The sequence below is a fragment of the Streptopelia decaocto genome, assembly GCF_964273445.1.
Source record: "Streptopelia decaocto genome assembly, chromosome: 1".
Lineage (NCBI taxonomy): Eukaryota > Metazoa > Chordata > Aves > Columbiformes > Columbidae > Streptopelia > Streptopelia decaocto.
This window is the reverse complement of record NC_138663.1, coordinates 25,306,550-25,333,228: the sequence shown is the minus strand read 5'-3', so window position 1 is coordinate 25,333,228 and position 26,679 is coordinate 25,306,550. Positions and strand designations below refer to the sequence as shown.

Genomic DNA, 26,679 nt, shown 5'->3' with positions numbered 1-26,679 from the left:
AAAGCAACAGTGTACGCATCCACCGAAATTAAATAAATACAAGGGATTAAGGTGTAAGTATGCAAGCTTTATAATATGCTAGAAACATGCAAATCCTATACAAGGGTTTGAGGCAATATTTTGTAAATGTAGCCTAGGGGATAAAAAGGCAACAGCAGGTAATCGTTTATTCAAGTATCTTTAAAATGCTTCCCTGTAAGCAATGAGTCCTGGCTCTGATAGGGTTCAAGCAGAGACTCTGGTTTATAAATATATGCGTCTGTTCTTAAATGTCAGATGATTGTCTATTAATACAGGTGCTGGGAGAATGGCAGTGAGCCTGGCCAGAAGCCAGTGGCAGCCCCTCCAGAGCGCTCTGTCAAAGGCGCTACTGCGTTGGTGCTGCCCGCTGTTCTGGCTGCTGGAAGCTCTGCACCCTTTCTGATGCACTGCCTGGCTCTGTGCCCTGGTCAGCTGTGATGAGAAGTGTGCTGTCTTTCATCATTGTGTTCCCATTTTATATAGAGGCGCTACATACCACTGAAACCAAACCTTCTTTTCTTTCTTCTTTTTTTTTTTTTTTTTTTTTTTTTAAGCTGCTGTGACTTTGGTTCAGACAGCAAAAAGCTAATCCACCGTGTGGGCCTTCATTGTAATTTGCAGCCAGCCCACTCCATTCCTAGGTTCAGATTCCAGCTTTCTCCAGCTGCATCCACTTTCAGCTGACAGCTCTTCTGACTGTTGCATCCCAAAAATGCCCCAGACATCAAAAGTGCAGGAGCCACCCACGGGTTAGAACATGTCTCTGAAAGTTTCACACACTGTATTGTTGTTGCACTGGCTTATTTTACATCAAATGGGAACCTTGTCTTCATGAGGACACTGATTTTTCTACCCTTCCGATGTTCGTTATAATCCCTCAATGTTGATTTTTCAATGTAATATTGAATATTCTTTTGTTCACCTGCTGAGGTTGTCCATTTGGAGGTAATCCTAGTTAGCATGGGTGTTGAAGAGAAAGAAACATTCTCTGATGTACTCAGAAATCAAAACTATCCCTCAGTTTCAAGTTGGTCACGAGACCTTTCAGATCGCTAAAAAAAAAAAAATGTACAGAAGTGGTACCTTCTCTTTGATTAGAAATAATATATATATAAAATTTCTGTCATTTCTGGCAGCCATGTTTCCTTAAAAAACAATGTCCGTTTTTAACAACAGAAAGACAAAATATGGAATGGATTTGGACTAAGAAGTAACAAGGGATTTGAAGTGAAGATGAGCAACCTTAACTGGTAGCAAGAATAAAAAAATATAGTCTAAACATATTCCCTCAAGGGTGCCTCATGGAAGTAAAATATATTCAGACCTTGAACAAGGGAAGGACAGAAGAGCTGAGTGGTATGCATTTTGGAAAGTTTGAAACAAATGATTCAAGCCATAAAATGTTTCTATAACAAGCTCATTGTTGTAATGACTTTGTTTCTGACATTTGTGGTAATGCTTTTCAAAATAAATATTTAGCTATAAAAATGGGTTTCATTTTTAATTTATAGCAGCTACTATAAGTGTGTATGAACACAGAATATACTATGTTTTTTCTGCATTATGTAAGTGCAAGAAGAATCTGGTAGAACCATAGTTATTTTAGATCTGACAGAATACAGCTCTATTGATCATTTTTTTGCAAAAGGACTTTTAGTTTAAAGTGGTAAAAGACAAAACCATTTTTTCTTTATTTGGAAGAAAACCACTGTTTGCTACTTTTTTTTGTCTTTTTTTCTTTTTTTTTTCTTTTTTTTTTTTTTTAAATTTTTTCTTCCCCAAGAGATTAAATACAAAACCTGTCAACATATTGAAGTACTTTGTTAAACAAGCTGATAAAGAACAAGACTTAGCTATTTTGGACCAGATCAAGAAGTAAAGTATTTGTCTAAATAGGAATGAGGTATTTAATTTATTTATTTTTTTTTTTGTCATCTGGCTTCAGTGACTCTGCCTCAAAAAAAAGAAAAGCCCTCACTCTGGTTTTCACAGCCACAGTGAGGCTGAGTATCACTGGGACCTTTCCAGAGTCAGTCTTCAACAAAAAATAATTGAGGTAATTTTCTGGGTAGGGCTGAAGACATGGACTTCAAATACATAGAGTCTGGCACATGTTAACCCCATTTTCACTTGGAATGAAGTGCTACAGATTTAGAAAACAAAAAAAGGTTAGAGGACCCTTGGAGAAAGCTCTAAGAATAGAAAGAAAAAAGTACTCACAAAAGTACTGGCACAGGAAGTAACTGTAGACCAGTCAAGCTGCCCTCTTTATGACAGGATGATGTGTGAGGTAGGAGAGAGCAGCAGGGTTTTTCCTCTCTACCCAGCACCACAACATGCCTGATTTGCATCCCAGATGTTACAGTACGTATATTTTGTAGATCGAACAATGTGGGGGTTTCTGTTGACCTTCAAAACCGAGAGGTCTGATCCTATATTTCTTTAAAATGTTTGGAGAGATTATTTTAACTTCCACTTTAGAGTCCATGTTCTAAGGATGCTCTACATGATAGTCTGTATCTCCAACTTTCCCTACCCTATGGCATTCCAGGTGGGTTTTGTTGAAAGGCAGTGTAGTGTTCTGCAGATAACACAGTATATGTGGGGTACAGCTGGAAATCTCCCTTGCATGACTATTGCATCACCATCTTCTGTGGTTTTGTCTAACTCATAAACAAAATAGGTCAGTTCCCTGGTCCTGAGGACAACTGATGCCGTATGGCTCATGTCCATGTATCTAAACTCTTTTCCCCTGACTGAGGGTGGCCTGCTCTTCACAGAGATCTAGGAACTGTCACTGGCTTGAGCTGTCTCCTGGGGTATTGCATGGCCACCCAGGGAGAAGAAAACAAACACAGAGGATGGTTGAAGGCCAGCGGTTGAGGCCGTGTCCTGACACCGTTTAGTTTAGCCATTGCCTCTATTCCCAAGCTTCTCTTTTTCAGTATTCTGATTGTTTCCTCCCTCTTGGGTATTAAGGAATCTGATATATTAAATAGTGTTGGCATAGGATGCCCGAGGGCTGTAAATGCAGTGATAAAGGGCTGCCATTCTGACTTTGAAATGTCTTTGTTTCTTGCAATGGTGATCAAACACTGTACTTTAAACACCGTAATTGTAATCCTAATTCACTGTAACTAGAATGAGATAGGACATCAAGACAAATATACCCATCTTACACCTTAGCTGCTTATCCTGGGGCTCCTCTATATCCACAGAAGAGGCTGTTTTCTCAACTCTAGTGCAGTTTCTGCCCTTTAAACTCAGTGATGAATTCTCATTAGTGCTGTCATTCAGAGGGCTTCTCAGCTCAGCCTTGTTATGTTTTCAGTCTGTTGCAAAGGAGCGGTAGAAAGGTTGGGCTGAAGGGAAGCGTGGAAAGTGTACTCAGACTGACAGTTTGGTTTCCTTGGTCACAGTTTCTCCTCCCCAGGTGCTACTTTCCCATTGAATCTTTTTTTTCCAGCCTCTGGCTCTTTGCATTTGCTGCATGTGCCTCTTTAAACACCCAGATTCTTCCTTGTAAGAGCAGCAGGATCAGCAGGCTGGATTATAGTCTAGTGGGGAAGATGCTTCAATACCTCTTGGTTTTGTAGCTCCTATGGACACATGCATCCAAGTTAGGGATTGCCAAATTTATCAGCCTGACGGAGGCGAGGCCACCACAGCTCCATACTCCCGGGTCCAGCCAGCAGCAGGGCTGTGTGTGTGCTCCCAGCAGGCACAGGCACACACCTGTTTGCCACACACACACTGGTACCTCCTCCCCACACCTGCAAACCACACATACACCCACACACAGCAGCCACAGAGATCAACACACACAGACACAGTGCCCACACAAATGTGATCAGCACCTGCAGCATCATCCACTCGCCAGTGTTCACACATGCTCTCATGCATCCACAGCAGGTGCTGCCACCATAGACATATCGGCCTCCAAGCCCTGGTCCCACACCCAGGTCTGCACTTAGAGCCCCAGACACACACACACACGTGAGAGAGCCTTGCTGCCAGGAAAAGTGATAGAAATGGAGCTTAATGAGAGGAAAGGACAGACTGCCCTGAGCAGGTGCAGGGCATGGCTGGCCAGGACTAGCAAACAGCCCACTGCTTAGACATGACAAGCCTTTTCAATTGCTTTATTCCTCTGTTTTCCCATGCTTGTTACTCTTTAACACGTCTTGATACCTTGTTTTCCCACTTTTGATTTCCTCCACTAAACAACCTGTAATAAAAAATTGGGAAGTGCTCTTCCCCTGCATTCCATGTTGGGTCCCAAACCCTTAGGTAATGTGCTCCTCACCCTGCCCAGGTCCAGAAGGTGTTTTGGGGCTCCTGTTCACTCATCTTGATGGACACTGGGGCTGAGTTTCCCCCAGACTTGTGTCTCTCTGACAGGGTTACTGGAATTCCCTCACCCAGCCTTGTGCCTCTGTGCTCCTTTGTGTGTGTGTGTGTGCACATGTACAAGTGCATAAGAGAGAAGAGTGTTGTGTGGGCAGATCCCACTCCTATGATGTCCCTGAGAGCAGCTGGAGCAGGGCACTATTTGGGTTCCTCCACCTGCTGCAGTTTCTCTGGTCACTGTTGGGTGCATCTGCAGATCAGCTTTTTATCACAGAACCAGCAAACACAGCACTCCTAAACTCTGCTTATTCAGCAACATAGACATGGGTCTGAAAGTTGTAACCTGTGTTCCTCTGAGTTTCTCCCAGTAGAGTAACAGAGCTTCAGGCCTAACCTCTTTTTTTTTTTTTTTTTTTCTCCTCTGCAAAAGTAATTGAAGCATTAATAACAGCTTCTGTAAGAGAACTTTTGAATCCTGGTGATTATGCATCTATTGACTCTGTTGGTTTTCCATTTTACAAGTCTGTATCCAGCCAAGAGCAGGTTTTCCTGTCCCCAATGTGTTCTTCATTGCTGCATGTGTTTGTTTTCCTTTTGCCACTCTGCTCTGTGAGTGACAGAGGTAACTATCTTACATATTTAAACTGCTAGTTTTCTTTATGTTATCTGAAGTTTAAATAAAACAAATTAAGCAGAGAACTTGAAGACCTTGTGAATATATGACTAGAATGGGTATGTATGTGCACAAACAGCACAGTTAGGTACTCGGAGCTGTGACGTGCACTCTTTTCAACTTTAATTTGACTCATTTTCTCATGATAAATCCTTCTACTTCATGACTGAATGTTACTTTTCCACATGACTTTGCCTCAGGGTGCACAGAACAGGGATATGAAGTTCTTTCCTGGATATAGTCCCAAGAGTTTCTGTTCAAATAACTTGGATCACGTAGCAGTGAGGGTTCTCCAACTGAAACTGTGTCAAGCAGAGTCTTTTTCCTTGGCACAGAGCAAGGTGGAACTATTCTTCCCTCTCCTCTGAGGCTTGGAGAGCTGAACACCCTCCTAATCACATGAAGCAGTGTAGTCTTCCTCCCTCAGTGGAATGCAAGTACGAAAATTTGGTAATGTTTTGATTTATTTTCTTTGGTCAATGAATGGTCCAGTGCCACCTCTTATGCTCAGCCCCAAACCCTGCTACCAAGCCAGGGACATCACTGCAAATTTTCTGATGCCTGTGACAGATGGAGCATATAGACAATAACTTCCTTAGCTATAGAGTTGCCCTACCCATGAGCTTCTTCATCCCAATCTGATAATTGCATATCTCAACTGCATGACCCACCTCCTATATGGACATCCTCTCTTTTCAGTTTTCACCTGGTTCTTCATCCCAGTCCATCTCTTAGTAGCCTGTCTCTATTGTCTCTTATACTGTCTTATCTGTCACAGAGTTTCTTTCTCCACCTTCACCGCAGGTAAGGAAGCACCCACACAGGTGGATTAGAGGTACCAAGTACTCCCATTGCACAGAAGGTTAGGTATCAGTCCCATAATGCTTTCTTGTGCAAGTGAGAAACATATCTAGCAGCTTCGACTGTGGTAGTCTACCTGGTGTATAAAATATATATAGAGTAAGAATTCCAACATTTGGGAGCAGCTAGGGGTGTAAGCCTTGTTAGCTTGCATACAAGTAGAGCATACCATATTGGATCACTAGATGCTTTTAGTTTCACTGAGGCTTGTTGTGCAGAAAGTACCCACGTGTGGAGAGCATACCAGAGTAATCTGAATGTTCATGCGAAGCATAGTGTGTAAGCATGGAAGTTGAAAAACAGGCTTAAGTGTTTGAATTGCCCTGATGTATTTGCCATTGGGTCTGGACTACATATTTTCCTTTTGTTTTGTGGCGGGTTGACTTTGGCTGGATGCCAGGTGCACACCAAGCCACTCTATTGCTACCCTCCTCAGCAGGACAGGTAAGGAAGGAGAAATTGAGATTGAAAAAATTTGTAGATCAAGATAAAGGCAGTTCAATAAAGCAAACATAAAGGCCATGCACGGAAGCAAAAGAAAACAAAATATTTATTCTCTACTTCCCATCAGCAGGTGATGTCCCTCCACTTCCTGGGAAGCAGGGCTTCAATATGCATCGCAGTTGCTCCAGAGGGCAAATGTAACCATTAATGTCCCCACAGTCCTCCTTTCTTTTAGCTTTTGTTGCTGAGCATGCGTTGTATGGTATGGAATATCCCTTTGGTCAGTTTGGGTCAGCCGTCCAGGCTGTGTCCACTCCCAAGATCTTTCCCAGCCCCAGCCTGTTGGTGAGGGGACAATGTTGGAGAGACAGCCCTGATGCTGTTGTGGCACTGATCAGCAGTGGCCGAGACACTGGTGTCTTACTAGCACCTTGCCGGCTACCCATGCAAAGCACAACACCATGAGGGCTGCTATGGGGAACATTAACTCCATCTCAGTGAGATCCAATACGTGTTTGCTTTTGAACTCTGCTGTAGCTTAGAAAGTATTTTGACAGCATATTTTCATACTTTCAGTTGACAGATTATGCCACGATAAAAACTATAGGTTGTTAGAGTTATGGTCTGTATTACAGCTCAGGGAAGAACAATTGCTAGACTGAGACAGTGTCTCCCTGATAAACTAGGACCCATCTCATGCACCTGTCTTACATACTGCAGCACTCTTCTCCTAAAGTCAGACTAATATAATTTTTGAATGTACTTCAGTCACTTTTCTTTCCAGTATTCTGGTCATTCTTTTGTTGCACAGAAAAAAAATATGTGGATATAGTTTAATAGTACAGCAATTTTTTGTGTACTAACTTTTGTTGTCTTACAGGCAACCAGTTATCTGCAAAGTAAAACCACCACTTTAAATTATCTTCTGTAGGTCTGCAAATTCTCTTGTGGTTGTAGGGTAATTTATTGATTGAAGAAGGGATTGTTAGTGCCTGAATGTGATATAAAGGGAGAAGGGTTTGTCCTGTCTCTTGTTCGTTCTTGTATTTGTGCCTGCAATAGGTATCTTTTGCTTCTTTTAGAGAAAGTTATCTGCCTTGTACTAGCAATTATTCCAGGGGGAAGATGGTAGCTGGTTGACTTGGTAAGTAGGTCCAGGGCAGTTTTAGAGTCTGAGATCAGGCAGAAAAAGGAAAACATCTGGCCAAATCTGAAAAGAGTTCTGGAAGGAACTGGTAGCTCTTGGCTTCTTACACACATTTATTTTTGTACTTTTAAAATTCTGCTCTGAATTAACAAGAAAATCAGCATTGCAGCTTGGCCCTTCCTGATGTAAGGAAATGGTAATAAAGTAATTCTCTTTTTTTTTTCAGACAAGAGTGGAAGCACTAGGCCTCCCCATTTGTAGTTAGACCTAACATGTCTCTGCAGTACTTGCAAAACAAATCCAGAATAGTCAAACATTACTCTGATTTTGTGGGTGAGGCACTGAGACAGAACTCCAAATTACTGTTTTACCCTCTAAATGCTGAACACAGATGTGGCTGCATTAAGTCTTGCAGACTGGGAAACGATTTGTGCTAAACTGCTCAGGGACAGATGAGCTGCCCTGGCAATTAGACTGTTTCCGCTTGGTTCACACCAGCCTCTCCTCCACAAAGAATGCTTCCCTTGGCGCTTCAGATCCTCTTCTTAATTGTTGGGTAGCTGAGCCAAAATAAAACCATGATCATCCTCAAAGGGAGTGAATAGTGACTGTCTCCAGGATTCCTGCAGCCTTCCCCTGGCAGCTGTACAGCAACTCTATGAAGTATTTTGTGAATGAATTGGCTGTGTCCAACAATTTCAGCCTCATACATAAGGTGGGAGGTTTTTTACACTTACAATATTACACTGCAATTAATGTGTCAAAAGATTTCAGTCTAATTTGTCAAGTTCAGCAGGTGGTTACTGGACTGGACCATGCATTATGGCAGAGTACAGTCAATCTCAACAAGTAGTATGGAGCACACTGTGTGAAACAGCAAGAGGTTTACACATGGACAGGTGAACGGCTGCTTTCCAGAATAAGTCAGAAAATATCAGAAACGTCATTGTCTTTTCCTATGCTATCTTCACTAACCAGAGTGATCATTTCTTCATTGTTGGTGTAGTGAGTTCAAATTGGTGATAGCTCATGACTATAAAGAGCCATGCCAAAAGAAAAATTAAAATACCTCCAATAATACTCCTCCACTACTTCTTTAAGGGGAAAATTCCTGCACACCTAGGTATGAGTCATGCCCTACAAATGAAACAGTGATATCAAAAACTTATAAAAGGCAGTATCTTTAACAAAGAGAAAGCATTCAGTCCAACAAGCGGCATTCTGATCTTTGCACAAGTGAGACAGCCAAGCTGCCATAGCCAGAAATAGTCTTCAAAGGATATTTTTCCCTGGAACGTTATCAGTGAAGTTCAGATCTTCAGGGGTGTAGAATTCCTACATCCCCAAACCCTATCCCACAGCCTGCCTGATGCTGCTGCCCTCTGAGATGCTGAGGGACATAAAATCAAGCCCAGAGTCCAAAGCCAGGCAGTGAGGCAGTAGTTCTGTCTTTCAGACACTTGGTAGTTATTCCACTCTAAACTCGTGACTGGCAAACCATTGTCTCCTATAAATTGACTACATTTCAGGGATGAAGCCTGCTTTGTAAAGTATATTCCTTGGTCTTTTTTAAAGTACGATTTATACACAAGTGGCTGCTTCCATAAATATGTGTATCCTCACTAAACTCAGTTCAATCTGTGCTCACTTCATTGCCCTGCAGGAGCAGAGGAGTTTGACTTTTTTTTTTTTCCATGTAGACTCATCATTCATGAAACTAAAACCTACATTCATCAAATTTCATGTTTTTACAGATCAGATCACAACATGCCAAAAGTGTATTTGAATACAGTTTAACGCATCAGTACCTCAACAATACCATTTCCTGAAAATCTTCTATTCGCATATATGCTGCTCAAAGGTGCCTTCTGGAAATATGTTTTAAGTAGACCTGAGGGGAATTTCTTTTAAAAAAGCATTATATGCAAATCTCAGGATCTCCCTTGGCAGGGGTTCTGTAGCTCCTTAAAGTAACATATTCCAGTACTTCATCCTTGTGGTTAGAAACTTTTCTTCATATAATCTTTGCGGAAAATTAAAATGTTTACTTTGTATCCTGCCTCCTGTGACTATTGTACAAAGGACAATTCATTTTGGATGGGTAAATATCTGGGTTTTGGTGTTGTGGTTTAACCCCAGCCAGCAGCTAAGTACTACCCAGCTGCTCGCTCACCCCTCCCCGCTGGGATAGGGGAGAGAATCAGAACAGTAGAAGTGAGAAACTTGTGGGCTGGGTTAAAGACAGTTTAAGAGGTGAAGCAGAAGCCATGCACACAAGTAGAGCAAAACAAAGAATTCATTCAGTACTTCCCCTGGGCAGGCAAGGTTTCAGCCATCTCCAGAACAGCAGGGCCCCATAACGTGTAATGGTTACTTGGGATTACAAATGCCATCACTCCAAACGTTCCTCCTTCTTTTTTCTTCCCCCAGCTTATGTGCTGAGCATGATGTCATATGGTATGGGATATCGCTTGTTGGGGTCAGCTGTCCCGGCTGTGCCTCCACCCAGATTCTTGTGCACCCCCAGCCCACTCGCTGGGTGTCAGAGTGAGACACAGAAGGCGCTGGCACTGTGCAGGCACCACTCAGCAATACCTAAAATGTTTTGATTTGGTCAAAAATCTTAAAGACAGCACTGTGTAGGCTGCTAGGAAGACTGTTAGCTCCAACCCAGTCAGACTCAGTACAAGGTCTTCCAAAACCCACCACCCTCTTGTGACCTTCTACTGAAACCATGTTTTCCAAACCTAAGAAACGGTGTTACTGCTGGGGTATGACCAACACCAAATGCAGCAGCAGTATTACCTCCTATTCCTTGTATATAACACTCATAAGCAGGTTTTGTTGCAACTCTTAATGTCTGCAGGGTTATGATTATAATGGAATTGTCCCCATTATTTAGAATTCTCTATGATGTGGAATAAATTCAAACTGCAATCCTAAAAGAGGGGAAGTCAGCTCTTTCAGTCCCAATAAGTCTTTGCCAACAACTCAAAAGTTATATGGGGATTTTTTTCCCATATTATATTGTTAATTCATACACAGTTTATGAATCTGGTCCTTTTCTGCAGTAGTGCTCTCTGGCCAATTGTATCTGTCCATCTCATTTCTCCTTCCAAATTATGGCACTTTGAGTTTTTTTTTAATTTCCTCAGGTTGAATTTGGACCATATGTCAAAATTTTGAATTCTAATAATGTCTGCCAAAGTACTTATAGTTTCCCTTAACTTGGTGTCATTTGCTATTTATAAATGCACTTACTGTTCCATCTTTCAATTTGTTAATGAGAAATTTGAACAGAACTGAATGTACAGTGGGGGATGCTTTGAGTTTCTACTCAAAAAAAAAAATCCACTTTGATAGTGTACATTTCATTTTTTCAAATAGCTGTGGACTCTACCAAATAGGTACCTTATGTGGAAACAGTGTCTAAAGACTTTACTAAAGTTGAACTGTTTCATCGCTTCTATTTCCTTTGTTTACTAAATCAGTTACTCTGTCAGAAGAAATTACATTAGTTTTATATGAGGTGTTCTTGACAAACAAATGCTGTCTGTTTCTTGTCATCTTCTTAGCCCCTAATGTTTACAAATTGATTCTTTTTAGGGTGACGGTGGGAGCGAGTACAAAATTGCAAATAAATAAAAATAAAGCTGACCAGCCTTTTCATTTCCCAGAATGAATGGAGTACAGAAATATAAGCATAAAAGACGAAAATGGTATTTGATTTTCAAAGTGCTTTCATTTCAAGATTCAGAATGAGGACCTTAACACTAAAAAATGAAATTTCAATCTATGATATTGAGATGAAACTTACTCATTTGGTTATATCAAATAATTATTTGGTTATATAAAATAATATTTCTTATATGTATAGACATCTAACAGTTTTCCTGCAAAATCCACCCTCCAATGCCATAGCTCATGGGAAGAATGCAATGATTTCAAAGGAAGGAATAAGATGACTTCATTTTAGAGCTCCAGAAATTCTTGGTGTTCATCTAAAAAATGTATATTCTGTAAGCCCAAACCCAACTAAATCCCACAGTTCTCATTTTGTTTCTCTTCACTTTGATCTATAGTATCAGAATTCAACCCCCCCACCCCACCCCGCAGAATATTTTCTAGAAAAAGTTAAATGTTTTTATTGGTCTCTGCACTGCTATTTCCACTGCTGCTAAAAACATGTTTGTTTTTTTCTCCCCAGATTATCTTTTAGATTATTTTTTCCACATTAACCATTTTAATTATTCCAAGGAACAAGTCAGAGTCAAAGCCAATAAAAACAGTGGTATCTTGTTGAAAATTTTAATTTATACATTATATCAATTTTTAGTTGAAATTTAATGCACTTTAAATTGTATATCATATACTTTGACTAGTTCAGAATGAGGGTAATTAAAGGTGGTCACAGCAGGCTGGAATTAAAGAATGCTGTACTACTGCCTCTTGGGTTAGCAACTTGGGTTGATATTCTTAGGTAAACATGAGATACACATCTCAGGTACACAAACACTTTTTAAGATGGGACTGCAAGATGGGGCTACAAAGACTGGAGGTGAGGCAGGGAAAAGCTGACCTAAAATAAATAGAAGCATCACGCTGCCAGCATAATCCATATCCATATTAAGGTCACTTTGCCTGCATAATATGATATAATTCTGCAGATGAACATTCCTTGTGTAGGCAAGGCCTTAATTAACAGGCTGAACTAAAAAACCTTGGTTTGAAAAGATTCTTAGAAAGAGGATGAACAGACAATTTTGTATGCTCTTTTTAAGAAGTTACTGCTGGAAAATGCAAATGGAAAATAATACAAAGCAGTAGAGACCATCTCCCCGAGGTAGGACTTCGTATTGGTTAACCAGTCTACTGCTCCTGCACACTGAGCTCCTCTGCTTTGATGAGTTAAGCAAAGAAGATTTTAGAAACTGAAGACAAAACCCTTTGTGTGTAAAAAAACTTCATGTATATTGCAAGTTTAAATTTTCAGACACGAAGTATCCATTTTAGACTTCCACGGCAAATGTCCTGTAAAAGACTGTTCTGATACGAAATATGCAGGAAACCAGCAAAAGAGTATGTAACTTGAAGATGGAATTCTATAGACATTAGTAATGTTTCTTCATTAAATATTTCTAAATACATTTTGAAGCATGAGTTTTTTCCATACAGATGAATTGTATTACTACTGTCACTTTTGTTCTTCTTTTCTCTTTTATTGTAGACTGTTTTAGCTCACATATTCTATCTTGCTTTACTTGAGATATAATTTCTATGAAAGAGATCTTCTGTGTTAAAATACAGTGCCTGACAGCTTGTGATCCTTTGCCTGGGCCACATGATGTTACTGGAATATTAATAACACTACCACTTTTTCACTGAGATATAGTTTTATAATTAAGAAATTTGCAGAAGGGAGACAGACTCATGGTCTCATGATCATGGATGTTCATCTCCAGAAAAAGTTAAGCTGGGGGAGGAATGACACAGGCAGTTTCTAGGCTATATCTATTCACAGAGGAGTCTGTTCCAAATCTAAAAAACTCTTTGTACACATGTCTCTCTCATTTATGTTTTCCAAGAACATGTTTTCAGGTGTAGTTGATGAGGAATGTGTTTATACATTTAAATAGAAGTCAGACTGCTCTGTCAGCTAAGAGACAGCACTAGGTGTATGCGGTTTTCTAATAGGAAGTCTCCTGTTTTCTATAAATAGATATGTTTCAGTTCTGATTGTTCTGTGCTGAAATAACTGGCGAGATGTCTAATTACTCTAAATAGGAAACACAAGTAATGGCAGGCATTCAACCCCTCCTGAAAAATTGTTCCTAGCAGTTAACTGTTCTACTTCCTGGGCACTGGCTTGAAAACATGCTATGTCCAAGTGTCCTTTTTCCTTCTCTTCAGTACATTCATATCGATCACTCTGCTGTGTCCTAAAGGCAAATGATACACAGTGGAGCGTATACTTTGGAGTCAGGATCAAATTCATCCCTGGCCAGGACGTATAACTATAAAGAAGGGAAGGAAATGAACTGCTGCTGAGAAATGGAGTTCCCTCGAGCTCCCTTTCAATTTGCACACTGCTAAGCATTGTGCTTTATACATAGTTATAATGATTTATTCAAAGGTGGCATAACCTCTTGCTTATCTGATAATTACATAGCTGGTGAGGTCATCAAGTAGGTCGTTAACACTCTCAATCTGTTGCACTAAAATGAAGTATTTTCTTGCATGTTTCTTTAATGTTTCATATATTTTCTATATATGCCATTTTTATCAACCTGCAGTTTTTGTTTGTTTCTTTCACAAGGGAGCATGTAGCGAATCTGTCTTGCCTAAATTTCACATGCCGTAATTATCCTTGTACCATACATAATACTGGTTCTCATATTGTGAAATTGAAGGATTCTTTACAGTAATGGGTGCAGTGTAACTTATTGAAAATTCATCTCTTCGGCTTTGTCTCACTGCTTATAAACAAAAAGGTGGTTGTTACTTTCATACTCCTAAACTCATTCTGCACAATCAGTTCATTACTGTACTTAACATAAATTGGGTGCTACATCTCCTTAAGCAAAATCTGAACTCTGCTTTGTGATTGCAATTGGCATAGGGAAAAAAATATATTTTGAATAGGGAAATCAGCCAAAATGAATATCTCTTTGAGCCATCAGTGTGACCCAGTTTAGAGGGTTATCTAATAAAATTAGGAAGGTTTCACAGATGGGTAGCACAAAATGACATAAAATGTATGTAATCTTCCCAACGTTGGGAAAAGAATGAAGCAACCAGAAACTGAAGCAGCTGTCCTGCAGAGAGCTTTGACCTAACGCTGTACCCTGCCTTGGATGCTGTAGATCTGTTCTGGCTGCCCTTTCCTGTTTGGAACTTCTTTAATTGTCATCCTGTCACTGAAATAGTTTACTGAACATATTCTTGGTGTTCTCAACAGATGTAGTGATTCTGTTAAACTTTCAAGAGATGCCATAATCTCGAACTGGTCCAGATGAAGGCTGTATATGGAAGAAAATAACCACTTCAGGGAGCTGATCAAGCTTGTTTGAAGCTACACTGGCATTTCTATACCGCATCACATGCTGCGATATGTGCAAACTCCAAGATATATTTGTATCTTCTAATCTGTAATGGTGTTTCAATTGGTGCAATTTAGTTTTGTCTCTTCTTTCAAGCAGCCGTCTCTGACTCCAGTGTTGCTTGTTTCCTGACAAGAGAATCCCATTGTCTTACAGGTCATCTTTGCCCCAGAAAGGCAGATTCAGAGCTAGCTCAGAAGCTGGCTAATTGCTCAGGGCAACTTAATTCCCACTTATGCAGATGTTGGCAATCTGGTGTCTAATATTTAGGAAGCTGCTACACCAAAATTCAGGCTAGAAATTCCTGCTACTTGCAATAGCATGACCAATATTACTTCCAGTAAAATTTACTTCCCAATAATGAAAGACCTCAGAAGATCACACTGCACATAATGGATGTATAGGTTCAGAAAAATAAGAGCAAATTGCAACAGCACCATGTTATTGAACTTTTTAGTTCCTGAATGATAAACAGATCAGACACCAAGGGACTGGATATCAGTAGGTAGGTATAACAGGAGCTGATTACTGTGAAATACCTGAGTATATTTCCAAAGCTTAAACTGTTGTAGTGAATATGTCTTTTTCCCTTCTGCCACCTGTAGCTGTTTATGTACTTAGTGCTCCAAAGTTTGCTGTTCCTCAGGATATGGTGCTAAGTATTTCTTTGTTCAAATAGGAATTGCATGATGTTTTATTTCTCATTATTTTTTTTTTTCTTCCTGATAGGTGGTGTGAGCCCTTGGGATCTTTTGATCTGCTTATCTTCCAGAAAAAATGATGGTACTGGCTGCATTCAAATGGATGTCTTTCATCATCTGCAGTTATTCCAAAAGGTACAAGATTATTCTGCTTTCCTTTGTGGGAATGAGAGGACAGGGCTAGCCCAAGTTTTCAGCACCCAGTCATAAAAAGAAGAGCATCTGATGCTCATTTTATGCTGCAGCAGCATGGTTTAAAGGCAATACAATTTTTGTTTTTTCTCAAGTTTCCTATCTACTGAGAAATACTTGTCATATACCAAAATTTTATTCTTCTTTACATCACACTCAGTGACCAAAAGCAATTTCTCATTTGGACATCATATGTTATTTTGGATCTAAGTATTTCCATGTAAATACTGAGAATTGTTACAACTGAGTGTCAAGCTTTCCTTTTCTTTGGCTTGAAAGTTTGCGTTCTTGGCCACCCCCAACCAACAAATCAGGCAGCAAAAGTGTCTACAGAAGTCAGGGGAAATTTAAGCACTTCACCTCATTAGAAAAGAGAATTAGAAATGGGGAGAAATAACTAACAAATGGATACAATATTTCAGAATAGTAGCATAGGCAGAAGATAAAGCTGGACTAATTTAGGCTTCATATCTTATAGTGCTATGGAGTTTAATCTAATGTAATTTCTCCCTTGTAAACATAACTTAGGCACCTCACCAAACAGTGACAGTGTTCCTACAATTGATTATGTGCAAGCTGGACCAGTGTTCTCCTTCAGGCCCTTCATGGGAGTTCCTTACCCTGGCACTACAATCTGCTTATTTACAGTCCAAAGCATCAGTAGTGCCAACATTTCTTGGTATTTTCAGCATTGTTTTTTTGTGTGTTTGTTTAGTTGGTTGGTTTTGGTGTTTTGTTGGTTTTTTTTTGGTCTACACTTAAGCCTGTTGTGGGCACAGTTTGGGTTACTTTGACGTGCAAATGTCTAAATAAGCACCTGACTTGTTGGTGAAAATATGGGACTTAAACTGAGGGCTTTGTTTGGAAAAGTGTGACCAAACTATGGATAAAGCTTGACTTACATTTAAAGTACAATTCCATAGATAATAATGGCAAGACCCAAAATTATAAACTCTGACCTGAGGGACAGAGAGAGTTAGAGCTGCTTTTGAAAGGCATTCAGGTTTGAAGTTCACGAAGATGCAAAAAACCACTGTGTGTCCACAGAAGTCAGAGCTAGGAGCATGTACACTGGGGTTCCTGGGGGCAGGATGCCTTATCTAAGTGTATCCAGTGAGATTTATATAGCAGTTCTAGCGTGCTAAAAATATACATGCTCTGGATTCAGGTCTCAGATCATAAAACACCCCAGGCTCCTGCAAACTGCTTTTTGCTCATTCTATCCATACGATCCTAACTGAGCCCCTAATACTGAGCAATATAATAGTCCTTACAGCACTCTGCAATGTCCAGAAGTTTCACACATGAATGACCGAGACATAAGGTGATCAAAGGAATTGTCCAAGTTCTCTCAGGAAGTCTGCAGCACAGCGGGGACTTAAACCAGATGGACTGTATCTCTGGATAACTTTAAATATTGGACTGACATTACTCACTGTTGGCATGTCCATACCTCGGTGCAACACAGTTCTTTGTTGCAGAGCCTGGATGTGGTTTAGCTATGTTAGCTTACCACTGTTCTCCAGCACAGCGATTCAAGAGGCACAGTTTATTTCCATGCTGTGAGAGACAGTGATTGATAACTGGAAGAGAACAGAGAAGCCACGGAAACAGAAAGGGGGGGGAAGGGGTGAAAACTCAACAGCCAGGAGGAAAGCCAGAAGTCTAAAATTTTGTGTAGTAGTGGCTATGGAGGAAGAGCCCCCACTTTAATGTCATTATTCCACATTGCAGGGATGGTGAAGTTGTAATTCCCCTTTGACACTGGCAAGAGATTTGCACACAAGGTGTCTCTGATAAATTAAACACAAGCTCATTGAAGGCTCCAGGAAAAAGAACACTTCTCTGAATGAAATAATTAAAGCTTATCTTTTCATGCACAGGTAAACCTACTTCCAGAAATCCAGCATTTCCTTTGTGGAAAAGAGGGATTATGCCAGATAACAAAAGTGTTTTCAGGTAATATAATTTCTTCAAATCTGCATATGTGATGATGGTCTTTTAACAGTTGTCACAGGAAGTCTCTGAAATTAGACTATCAGGTTTGCAATTCTTTTTTATTTTTAGTCATGAATGCCTAGGGATGAAAAAATGAAACAAGAATGATAATCCATTTTGGACAACACTTAAACACACTTTAGTTATGCAGTATCTTTTCAGGTAAAGATATTGCATTGTTTAGCCATTGCATACTGCAGAAATAATTTGGCTATAAGTGTCTTATTTTTGGACTGTTTTGTGTTAATATAATGTATTGATGTTTACACTTCAAAGCCCTGGGTTCAGTGTAATATGTTTGTTCAGCTTTACAAAAATGTTGTGGCATGGAGAAGGAGTAGGAGTTGGAGTTTGGTTCCCATCCAGACACAGTTTACTGATAAAAAGCCTTTGTGTATTAAGATCATCGACCAGTAAAGTTTAAAGGTCACTGGCCTGTTGCCAGAGAATTCTAATTTACTATGGGTGAAATTCAGTTTCGAATAGAAACTAGAAAAAACTGTTATGCATGGTATTAGGTCTTTTAGAGCTGCAGAGGGACACATTCTGATCTCAGTTACACCACTAAATAATCAGTGTTAATGCTATTTTGGGTTTATGATCAATCTTCACTGTATAAACTTTGCTTATAAGAAATCTTGTCTTTTTTTTTTTTTTTTGCGTGTAATCCAGTAACAACCAACCCCACATGTATTCCATTAGTATTTAGCCTTGATTTCAGACAAATAGACAAGATTGATCAGTTTGATTTTACCTCTCCTCCTCTGCTCTCCCTCTCCTCTTCCTTTTCACCTTTTATGTGTGTGCTATCTTTAGCACATAAAAGAAGGATTGTTGACATCTCATTTAACCATTTAAATGTCAGGTATCTTCTGCACCAGTATTCTAGGCTTCCCATTAAGCCCATGGGGAGAGAGGGACACCTTCAAACACCACTTTATTTATTCTAAACTATGTGTTTAAGATAAGTGTGTTGAATTACTCTCTGCAGGTATTCATTACTCAATTAAGTCTCACCACTGACTGTAAATGGAGCCTAGACAAATCACTTCGATTAAATACCTGACACTTGGATGCTTGACTAAAGTTGAGGTTAGGTGTTTCCTAACCTAAGCAGAGTATATTTTACCTTCAAAGACTGATCAATTTTAAAACCTACGCAAAGTGTTTCCCTTAAAGAACTGTATGTTGAGGGTCAGTTTAAATTGAACAAAACTGATCCTAAGGAACATGCAGTATAAGGAACATTAGTCCTGGTTCAATGAGAGTCCCTTATTGTGAAGTCATATTACACCAGGTAAGTGATATATTCTGTTTTGGCTGAGGTTTAACTATGTCTTTAGTGATGCCTAGTGCCTTGGTTCCCTTGCACTGGAAAGTGAATTAGAAAGTATTCTGATATAGTACCAGTTTCAGACAAATCTGAGCAGATTTCTACAAATTTCAAGGACTTCAGAAATTGGTAGTACCTACTCATGTTGTAACAGACTGCCTTCAAAAAATATTGGCTTGCCCTCCTACTTGGAGAAAGGCCAATCACAATAGTTTTATTATTTTGCTACTGCAAAACCGCAAACACAAGAGGCACTCACTACACACAGGGCTTTCCTCTTAAAATATGCACATTTTCACTGGTGTCCACAAGCTGTGGTACAAGCCACTCTGTGTATGTGGTCTGCTAAGCATTCCAGTGTTTTCTCTCCTTTATGGAAGGGCCATTTGTAAACATCTTAGTGCATACTTACATTATTAGTGCTTTCCTAGCCTTTCTGACTAATGCTGAAATCCGATTGAAATCGAGGTCATATGTGCACCCAGCAGCAGGTGTCTGAAAGTCCCACCCATGCAGTAATGGGGGATTATTCTAGCAGACTGATGAAGCAGTGTCAGATAGGAAAAGGTCTATCTCTCACCTTCCACTTACCAGTAAAACAGATTTTGCAGTAGTTTAAAACAAATAAACAAACAAACAAATCCATCTCTTAAATCTAGGTGTCTCCACATCAGCATGTGGCCTAGGGGCTGAGGTAACGGTTTCAACAAAAGGGTCTTTGCCACTTGAGATGCCATGGAGAGTCCAGGACTCCCAGTAGGAAGGGCAGATTTGGCACAGAACCTGTCGTTGTGGTCCAGCAGCTGTAGGGTCAAAGGGATATCCTATGCTGTCCTAAATGACAACAGATATCTGTGTGTGGATACCTGAATTTAACACTTTATATCCAAGCTCCCAAAATTAACAGAAGTACAGTTTAGAGTGAGCAAGCCTAAAAGAACATTTACTTTAAGTGTAATTTACAGTTGGCTGAATTTCTTCACACTGATTGTACAGACTACACTGATGTCCACTGACAGGAATGAGAACTTAGACAGTGGCACACAGAGGATCATCTTTGTATAGACCAGACCTCAAAGTGTCTCAATCCAGAAAGGAATCCCATTCAATATCACTTGTCTCTGACAGCTAATTTTCTACAAGTGAAATACACCCACACAAGGTAACATTAAAAACAGAAGGGTAAATAACTTTATTTCAGGTTAAGAGAACAAAAAGGCCGTCTTAAAAATGTAAAGCAAACTTCTATGTAGAGTCAAGATTTCAGATCCTCTCCTCCCCTTCCATTCATCTGATAAAGCCAGCTCTTTCCGCTTCTTTCTCTAGCTTGCCTCCTCTGACAGACCTTTCTTCTCAAAAACAACAATGTTGCCAATTATTAGGGTTTGTTTGACCCTCAATTTTAAAATTATTTGGGGAAAGAATAGTTTTCATCAGTATTTCCTCCACAGAAGAGTTTGTTTCCTTTCAAATCAGTCGTGTACTTTCACTCTTGTATGTTTAAGTCAACAGAGGTTTTCTGCAATTCAAGAGGATCGGTTGGTTTGCTATGACTGCGTTTGTTGTTTGGTCAGCCCCACAAGGAGCCAGGCAATTTCCTGTAAAAGTGAAAACACAAAGTTGCTGCTCTAAGAATTGTGTTATCTAATTAAAGACACACTAAGTTGTAGAAAGAAATATTAGGCAGCAAGGCTGAGAGAATGGGATTACTGAATTTACTATGGGTATGACGGTGTAGATATTGATAAGCAGTGGGTACGAGGGTAAAGGTTATTTTAAAAAAAAGTTATTCTATTTGTTGTTGTGCAGCTCTTAAGCTGTTAGGTTTTATATTTAAGAGAGCATGACCCTTCTCATCCTTTTTGTATCAATATGGGAAAGAAAATGAGTTGTAGAAAATATCAGGTCATTGCTCGTTTCTTTGCTTTGTCTCTTTATTGGAAAATCTTTTTGTCACTCTGAAAACTCACGTTGGCTCTATCTATATAGGGGGAAAACTTAGGCACGAACCAGTGATGACTCCTTTTTACAAGACAGGAGAGAAGCTGGGGAGAGAAAAAAAAAGTTAGGAAAGACAGACTGGGGGAAGAATTTAGAGGAGCAAAATATGTCAAAATACATGTGATGTGTGTGGATAAATAGGATTGAATAAGAGAAGCAAAGAGGTGAAAGCAGTTGCTGGAGGATGAGCACATGTGGCAGCGAGTTTGTGATGAGGCTTAAGAATGGTAATGGATCTTAAAATTCAGCACGCAAGACACTGCTAAGTACTTGCTGCTCAGTCCGAAAATATTGGTTTCACTCTTTCTTTTGCAGGGCATTTGGCCCATTTTTTAACTGGGTGTCTGATGTTTGCTCACTATATGGAACTTGGGCCATGAAGAGGTCCTGACATGTCTATTGAATGACCAAGGAAGGATCTTGGCATTTATTGGTCAGGTCAGCAAAAGCTGCAGCTGTTGCAGGGATCTATGAATGAAATCTTCCTGCAAACATCCAAAATCTAAAAGCTCTCTGAGGTTGGAGTATGACTGGTGAAGATATTTCAGGTGCTCGTACTTCGTATCTCACCACAGGTGGGCTGAGAACAGGGCTTGGCTTCCTCCCGGAATGACTCTCTGCTGCTAGGTGGAGAGGACTAAGGTCCACAATGTGAGAAGAATTGTCCATCCTCAGTTTAGGGCACAGGAAAGGCACCCTAATGTATGCAAAACAAATACTCTCTTTAACAGATTTTGCCTGATAAAGCAGTAGGAATGCTTATAGCATCGCCTCCCTGGTGTTCCTGATCTCTGAACAACCCAGACTAGTCTGTCTTTACACACAAGCATTTCTCTTGCTTCATCATTTCCAAGGCTCACCCTGGGCTGTGCATAGCTGTTTTCTCTACCCATCCAGATCACTGATTCTTTTTAAAGTAGCATTTTGCTGTACATTTTCCTTCTGTGTTTCTTTTTATTAGTGCCACTAGTGCAGAGACTTTACGAGTATCTACCAGCCTTTTGTGCTCCCCGGGTCACCTACAGGGCTGGCCAACAGCATTAATCACACAGAAGGTCTTGGGATAGACACAGTCCTAATGAAATTGTGTGGGAGGGAGAGCCAAGGTAGTCCAGCTGTGTGACTGTGCTCTCACTAGGTGATATGTTTACTGTCTGGTGCTAACCTCACTCCAGCTTTCCTCATCTCTTGCTTAGCAAATCAGCCCTGCCTGTCCCCGGTGTCCCTGGGTTACTCGGGAGTCAGCGGGAAGGGTGATGAGGGGAGGAAGAAAAACCCCACAGAACCACCTATGTAAGAGAGAAATTACAGATTAAATTTATTTTCTGTTGTAATAATTCAACATCTCTGCTACATGAACATGCTTTTTATAGGGAGATGCTTTTCTTTTGCCAGCTGGTGCTTATAAATGTCTACACATCAGTTGTGATCAGTTTTCTGCCTGCTACTTTTCTGCTACTGAAGTTGGAAACAGCCTCCAGAATGGCCAATAAAATCAGCATCTGATTCTTTTGAGTTATTTTGATTATAAACTACATGGGGCAAGATTTTCTTTGTTTCACAACAGGGTCAGATCTCAGCTAGGACAAAAAAAATACTTCTGTAACAACAAATATGAGGAGACTGAAAAGAAGTAAAACAGCTAAATTAATTTGATTGCTTGGCCTTTACTCTTCTATATTCTACTCTTTTACTATTACAGAATTGTAGCTGTGGCTCTGATCATGTAATAATCAGCCAGCATTTTCACTGAGTTGCTTTCTCCAGAGTTTTATAACTTATCTGTAAATTTAAGTTCCGGTATGAAGAGTACACGTGGAAGAAGCAGCCCTTTTGGAAAATATTGAAAAAAACCCTAACCCTATCTTTTAACTGTGAGGATGCTTTAGGAATGAAGAAGCAAACATGTTTAATAAATACTGTTTAACATGCATCTGACAAAACACAGAAGCGAAAAACATAGTAAATTATTAATCTAAACTGAGGCTGTATTTGCTGATGTTTTTAAAGGGGAAAATAAACAACACATAGATTTCGAAATGGTGCACTATCATCTTTATAATTCTGAAACCTCACAGGAGCCTTTAAGCATGAATTTCAGTGCATTCCAACCCATAGTTTAAATTCCTTTCCCTTTAGATCTGCTTTACTATGAACTCTTTTCTATACTGAACATATGTTAGATAGTTAGTTTAAATTCCCAGAAATGACTAATAAGTTGAAGTTTCTCCATTCCAAATATTCGGAGGGGGTTGCTTTGAGGTTAACTCTATTACAGAGGGAGGGATCACTGCAGTGTTTGAGCAGAGAAACCTTTTAAGGACAGCTAGTTCAATAATCAGTAGTGGGTGGGATGTAAAACGTGCAACAACATGCACATTGCAAACGAAGCTTATAATACATGTCAAAATCATCACAGGACTGTAAGCATCAAGAAATAAATCATATTCCTGTGAAATCAATGGAAATTTTGCCAGGACTTCACTGGGGGCCAGGATTGCCCGTGGTCTTCCTGGCTTCCTTCATATACTCAGCATCTGCTTTGCGTTTGACACTTTTCTAAATGCATAGATTTTAAAACTGAGTGTTAAAGGTTCTCTCTCTCTCTTTATCAACCTCAAAGCATGATGTGTAACCCATACGAGAATACTAATCTTTGTTTCACAGTTTTTTCATTGGATAGGTCAAACATATAACAGAAGGCAATTAAATGGAATCGGTCTGCTTTCTGTGACAAGCCTGCAATGACCTCAGGGCATGTAGCAGCAGCAGTTCAACTGAAATCATCCATCCTCCAAAATCAACACTGAAAAATGGAAAAAATGTGTTTTCAGTACTCATTACTTTCATGGTTATGCAGCTTAGAGCAGGTTACTATACATGACTGAGCAAAAGGTACTGGATTGGCTTTATTTTTACCAAAATCTGCTAGTCCTGGAGGTGCTCAGAAATCTGCCTAAGACTTTGTGAAAGCTATTGAAGCATCTCCTGATGTGAAGCAATCTTTGCAGCTGTTGAACACACCTTTCCAACATGGGAAAATTGCCCAGTTGTAAATACCAGACAAGCACCAGGTTGTAGCAATGCATTTTGCCCAGTCTATATCAGAAATAAGCTCTTTGTGCTCCAGCATCCCACACCAGTCAGGCAGGTGGATGACCCCAGCACAGGATTCAATACAAAATTCCTCTGACCCACTGAGATGCCTTATCAGAGAGCAAACCTGTAAGGCAGGCAGAGAGGACCTCTTATCAGTCCCTCATGAATATTGTGTTGCAGAAACTGCCGAAAAATGATGGGAGGTGACTATAATTCTTTTTTTCCTGTGTGAGAGGATTCAGAGTCCTGCTAGAAACAGACTACCACTATGAAAATCTAGGAAAAACATTCAGAAGGCTTTATGCAGATGGAGAGTCTCCTGTATACTTTCCGGAGTAATATACTTTAATGTTCTGAAGTGATATTTTTCCTGCTATAAAGAAAAGCAACTGGATGAAGATTCTGCAAGTACAAATGTGCTGAACTTACAATGTCCTTTATGAAAGACATGGACAGTGAGCAGGGCTCAGGACAAAGCACACCACCTTAATTACATTTTGTTATATCTCTAACCTGTGCTTAATTAAACAACCCAAAGCTTCCAAGGTGACCTGATTGCTCTTGAATTGTTTCATATGGATCTGACACTTGATGGGCACTTTAGAAATGACAGTCAATAGACAACAGTCTTAATTGTTCCTTGCTCCGTGTTTTAAGTATGTAAAATATAGCTTATTTGATCTTGAATGAAGTAAAAAAAAAAAAAAAAAAAGAACAAAAAGGAAGCATATCATAACCCTTCTTGTAACAACAAAGGATAATATAAAAGGAAGGATAAAGAAGAGGACACATTATCACTCATCCTCAGTTTCCTTTTCTTTCAATTGAGTGTTACTCAGTTCAGCCAGTAGTCTTCTGCTGAATTCATTATCTTTGCAGGTCACCAGATGTTCCTGTTAACCTCACCATTCCATTTACCACCAGTTCACGTGGCCACAGCCAAGTCAACACCGACCTGGCTCAGCTCCAGGAAGTCTTAATTTGTCCAAATGTACTTCTAGCTATCAGTAAACCTTTTGCTCACTCACACGCCATAACTCTTAAATCAGGTATTCTTTATTGCGTGTGGGTTGAATCTCATGTTACACTTCAGAACTCTGAGCCAAAGACAAGTAAATAACTTGGGAGCCAGAGGTGGGAGGAGAGGGAGCAAGAAGTCATTGCTGTGTAAAATACTTGAAAGGCTGCATTAGATGTCAGTGTAGCTGCTTCATTAGCTATCAGTTGTCGCAGCCAACTGATCTCTTTGACTCTGTGGTACTTTGGGAGATTGCAGTTGACAGAACAATATCTACCACCAGTTCATGTGACAAAGAGGTGCTTAATTTTTTTGATCTAGAGGTGCTGACTTGCTTTGGTGGATGTTATACCTCCCTTTCACATGTGCCCCCCAGATGTTCCTGTATCTCAGATTTGTGTTTTACCCATTGCTGTGGTTAGAGGGCTAATGTGTGAATTCAACAGAGAACTTGTAGTAGCTTCCTCACCCATCAAAATGGCATCTTGGAGAACACCCTAGAGAGAGGTAAAGTGGTGCTGTTTGTCAGTGTTTTCAATGGTGCCATTTCAGAGGTATCAGCATAAGAAACCTTCTTCAAACCAGAATTTTGATGAAGTGAAACATATTTTTAAGCAAAAGCAGATATCCAGCCTTAGGCTCTTTGCTGTGCACCAGATCATCACAAACAGCCTGCAGCTGCTCCTCAGGAAAATCGGCAGTTTGTGTAGCCTTTCAGTTACTGGAGAGCCACTTTAAAAGGGAAAATATTATTTTCTAGTAGTTTGTTGGGTTTTTGTTTGCTTGTTTTGTGGTTTTTTGGTTTTGTTTTTTTTTTTGTGTGTGTGTGGGGGGGGGTTGTTTGTTTGTTTTGTTTGCTTGTTTGTTTTTAATCTTTAGAGTCTACTACAACAATTACTGATATTAAGATCTGGATTTTTGAAGGTGGGGATGTAATCTGGACATGACACTATGATGCTGGGACTCTTTCTAACTTGGTTTCCAAACTGCCTGACATATCAACTACTGAGCCTGCCTCATCTCTTCTATTATAAAATGTTGATGTTATCTGCATACTTCAAAAGGACTGTTAATTAACAACAGCTTGTAGAGTGATTTCAAGATGGAAAAACATGGCAATTACTGCAAACAGTAAAGGCACTGCAGGCTAATTTTCATTGATAATAATGTTGACTAACAAATTTACAGCCCTAATAAACAGTGTTTCTCTTTTTGAGTGCAAAAACAGGTGAAGAGTTGTAATGAGAACGGGTGCAGCTGAGTGTGCTGCAGTTCAGTGCTACTGACATCTCTTTATTATGATGATAACTGTATTCATTGATTAGTAGGAGTAGATTTACCAAAGTGAGGGACCTTCACTCCCTCATTAACTCTGCCTGGTGGTCTACAGGCTGTGTGTCATCTTGAAGGAGAAAGCACATTGTGACAGTCTCACTCTCTCCTTCTTCCAGCCACCTGGCCATCCAACAGAAGTGTGCAAGGCACCATACAAACAGGGTGCTCTCTTGCTCCTTTTTTGTTCTCGATACTAATTGCTAACACCCTGTATTTGTTTAAACTTCTCTCTTAAGGAGATTGTAGGTTTCCTTTTTTTTTTTTATGTTGAGGCATTTTGCAATGACTTAGGGCAATACTAAGGAGATTCTACCCAGTAACCTGAGAATTTCAAGGCACCTGAAATTTCATCTGTCCTTATCTTTTTATTTTGTTTTTGTTTTGTTTTGTCATATCCAACTCTAGT

General features: G+C 39.8%; 1 protein-coding gene across 2 annotated transcripts in view; it reads left to right on the top strand.

Moving 5' to 3' along the window:
• CPED1 (cadherin like and PC-esterase domain containing 1) overlaps positions 1-26,679 on the top strand; it is a 149,199-nt gene that overhangs the window by 20,255 nt on the left and 102,265 nt on the right. For both annotated transcript variants that reach the window (XR_014185334.1, XM_082064825.1), the window contains 2 exons: positions 15,326-15,432; positions 17,373-17,448. Coding sequence is in view for 1 of the 2 variants with exons in the window: in XM_082064825.1 (XP_081920951.1) it covers positions 15,326-15,432; positions 17,373-17,448 (183 nt within the window). In the remaining variant the exon portion in view is untranslated. The remainder of the gene's footprint in view (positions 1-15,325; positions 15,433-17,372; positions 17,449-26,679) is intronic.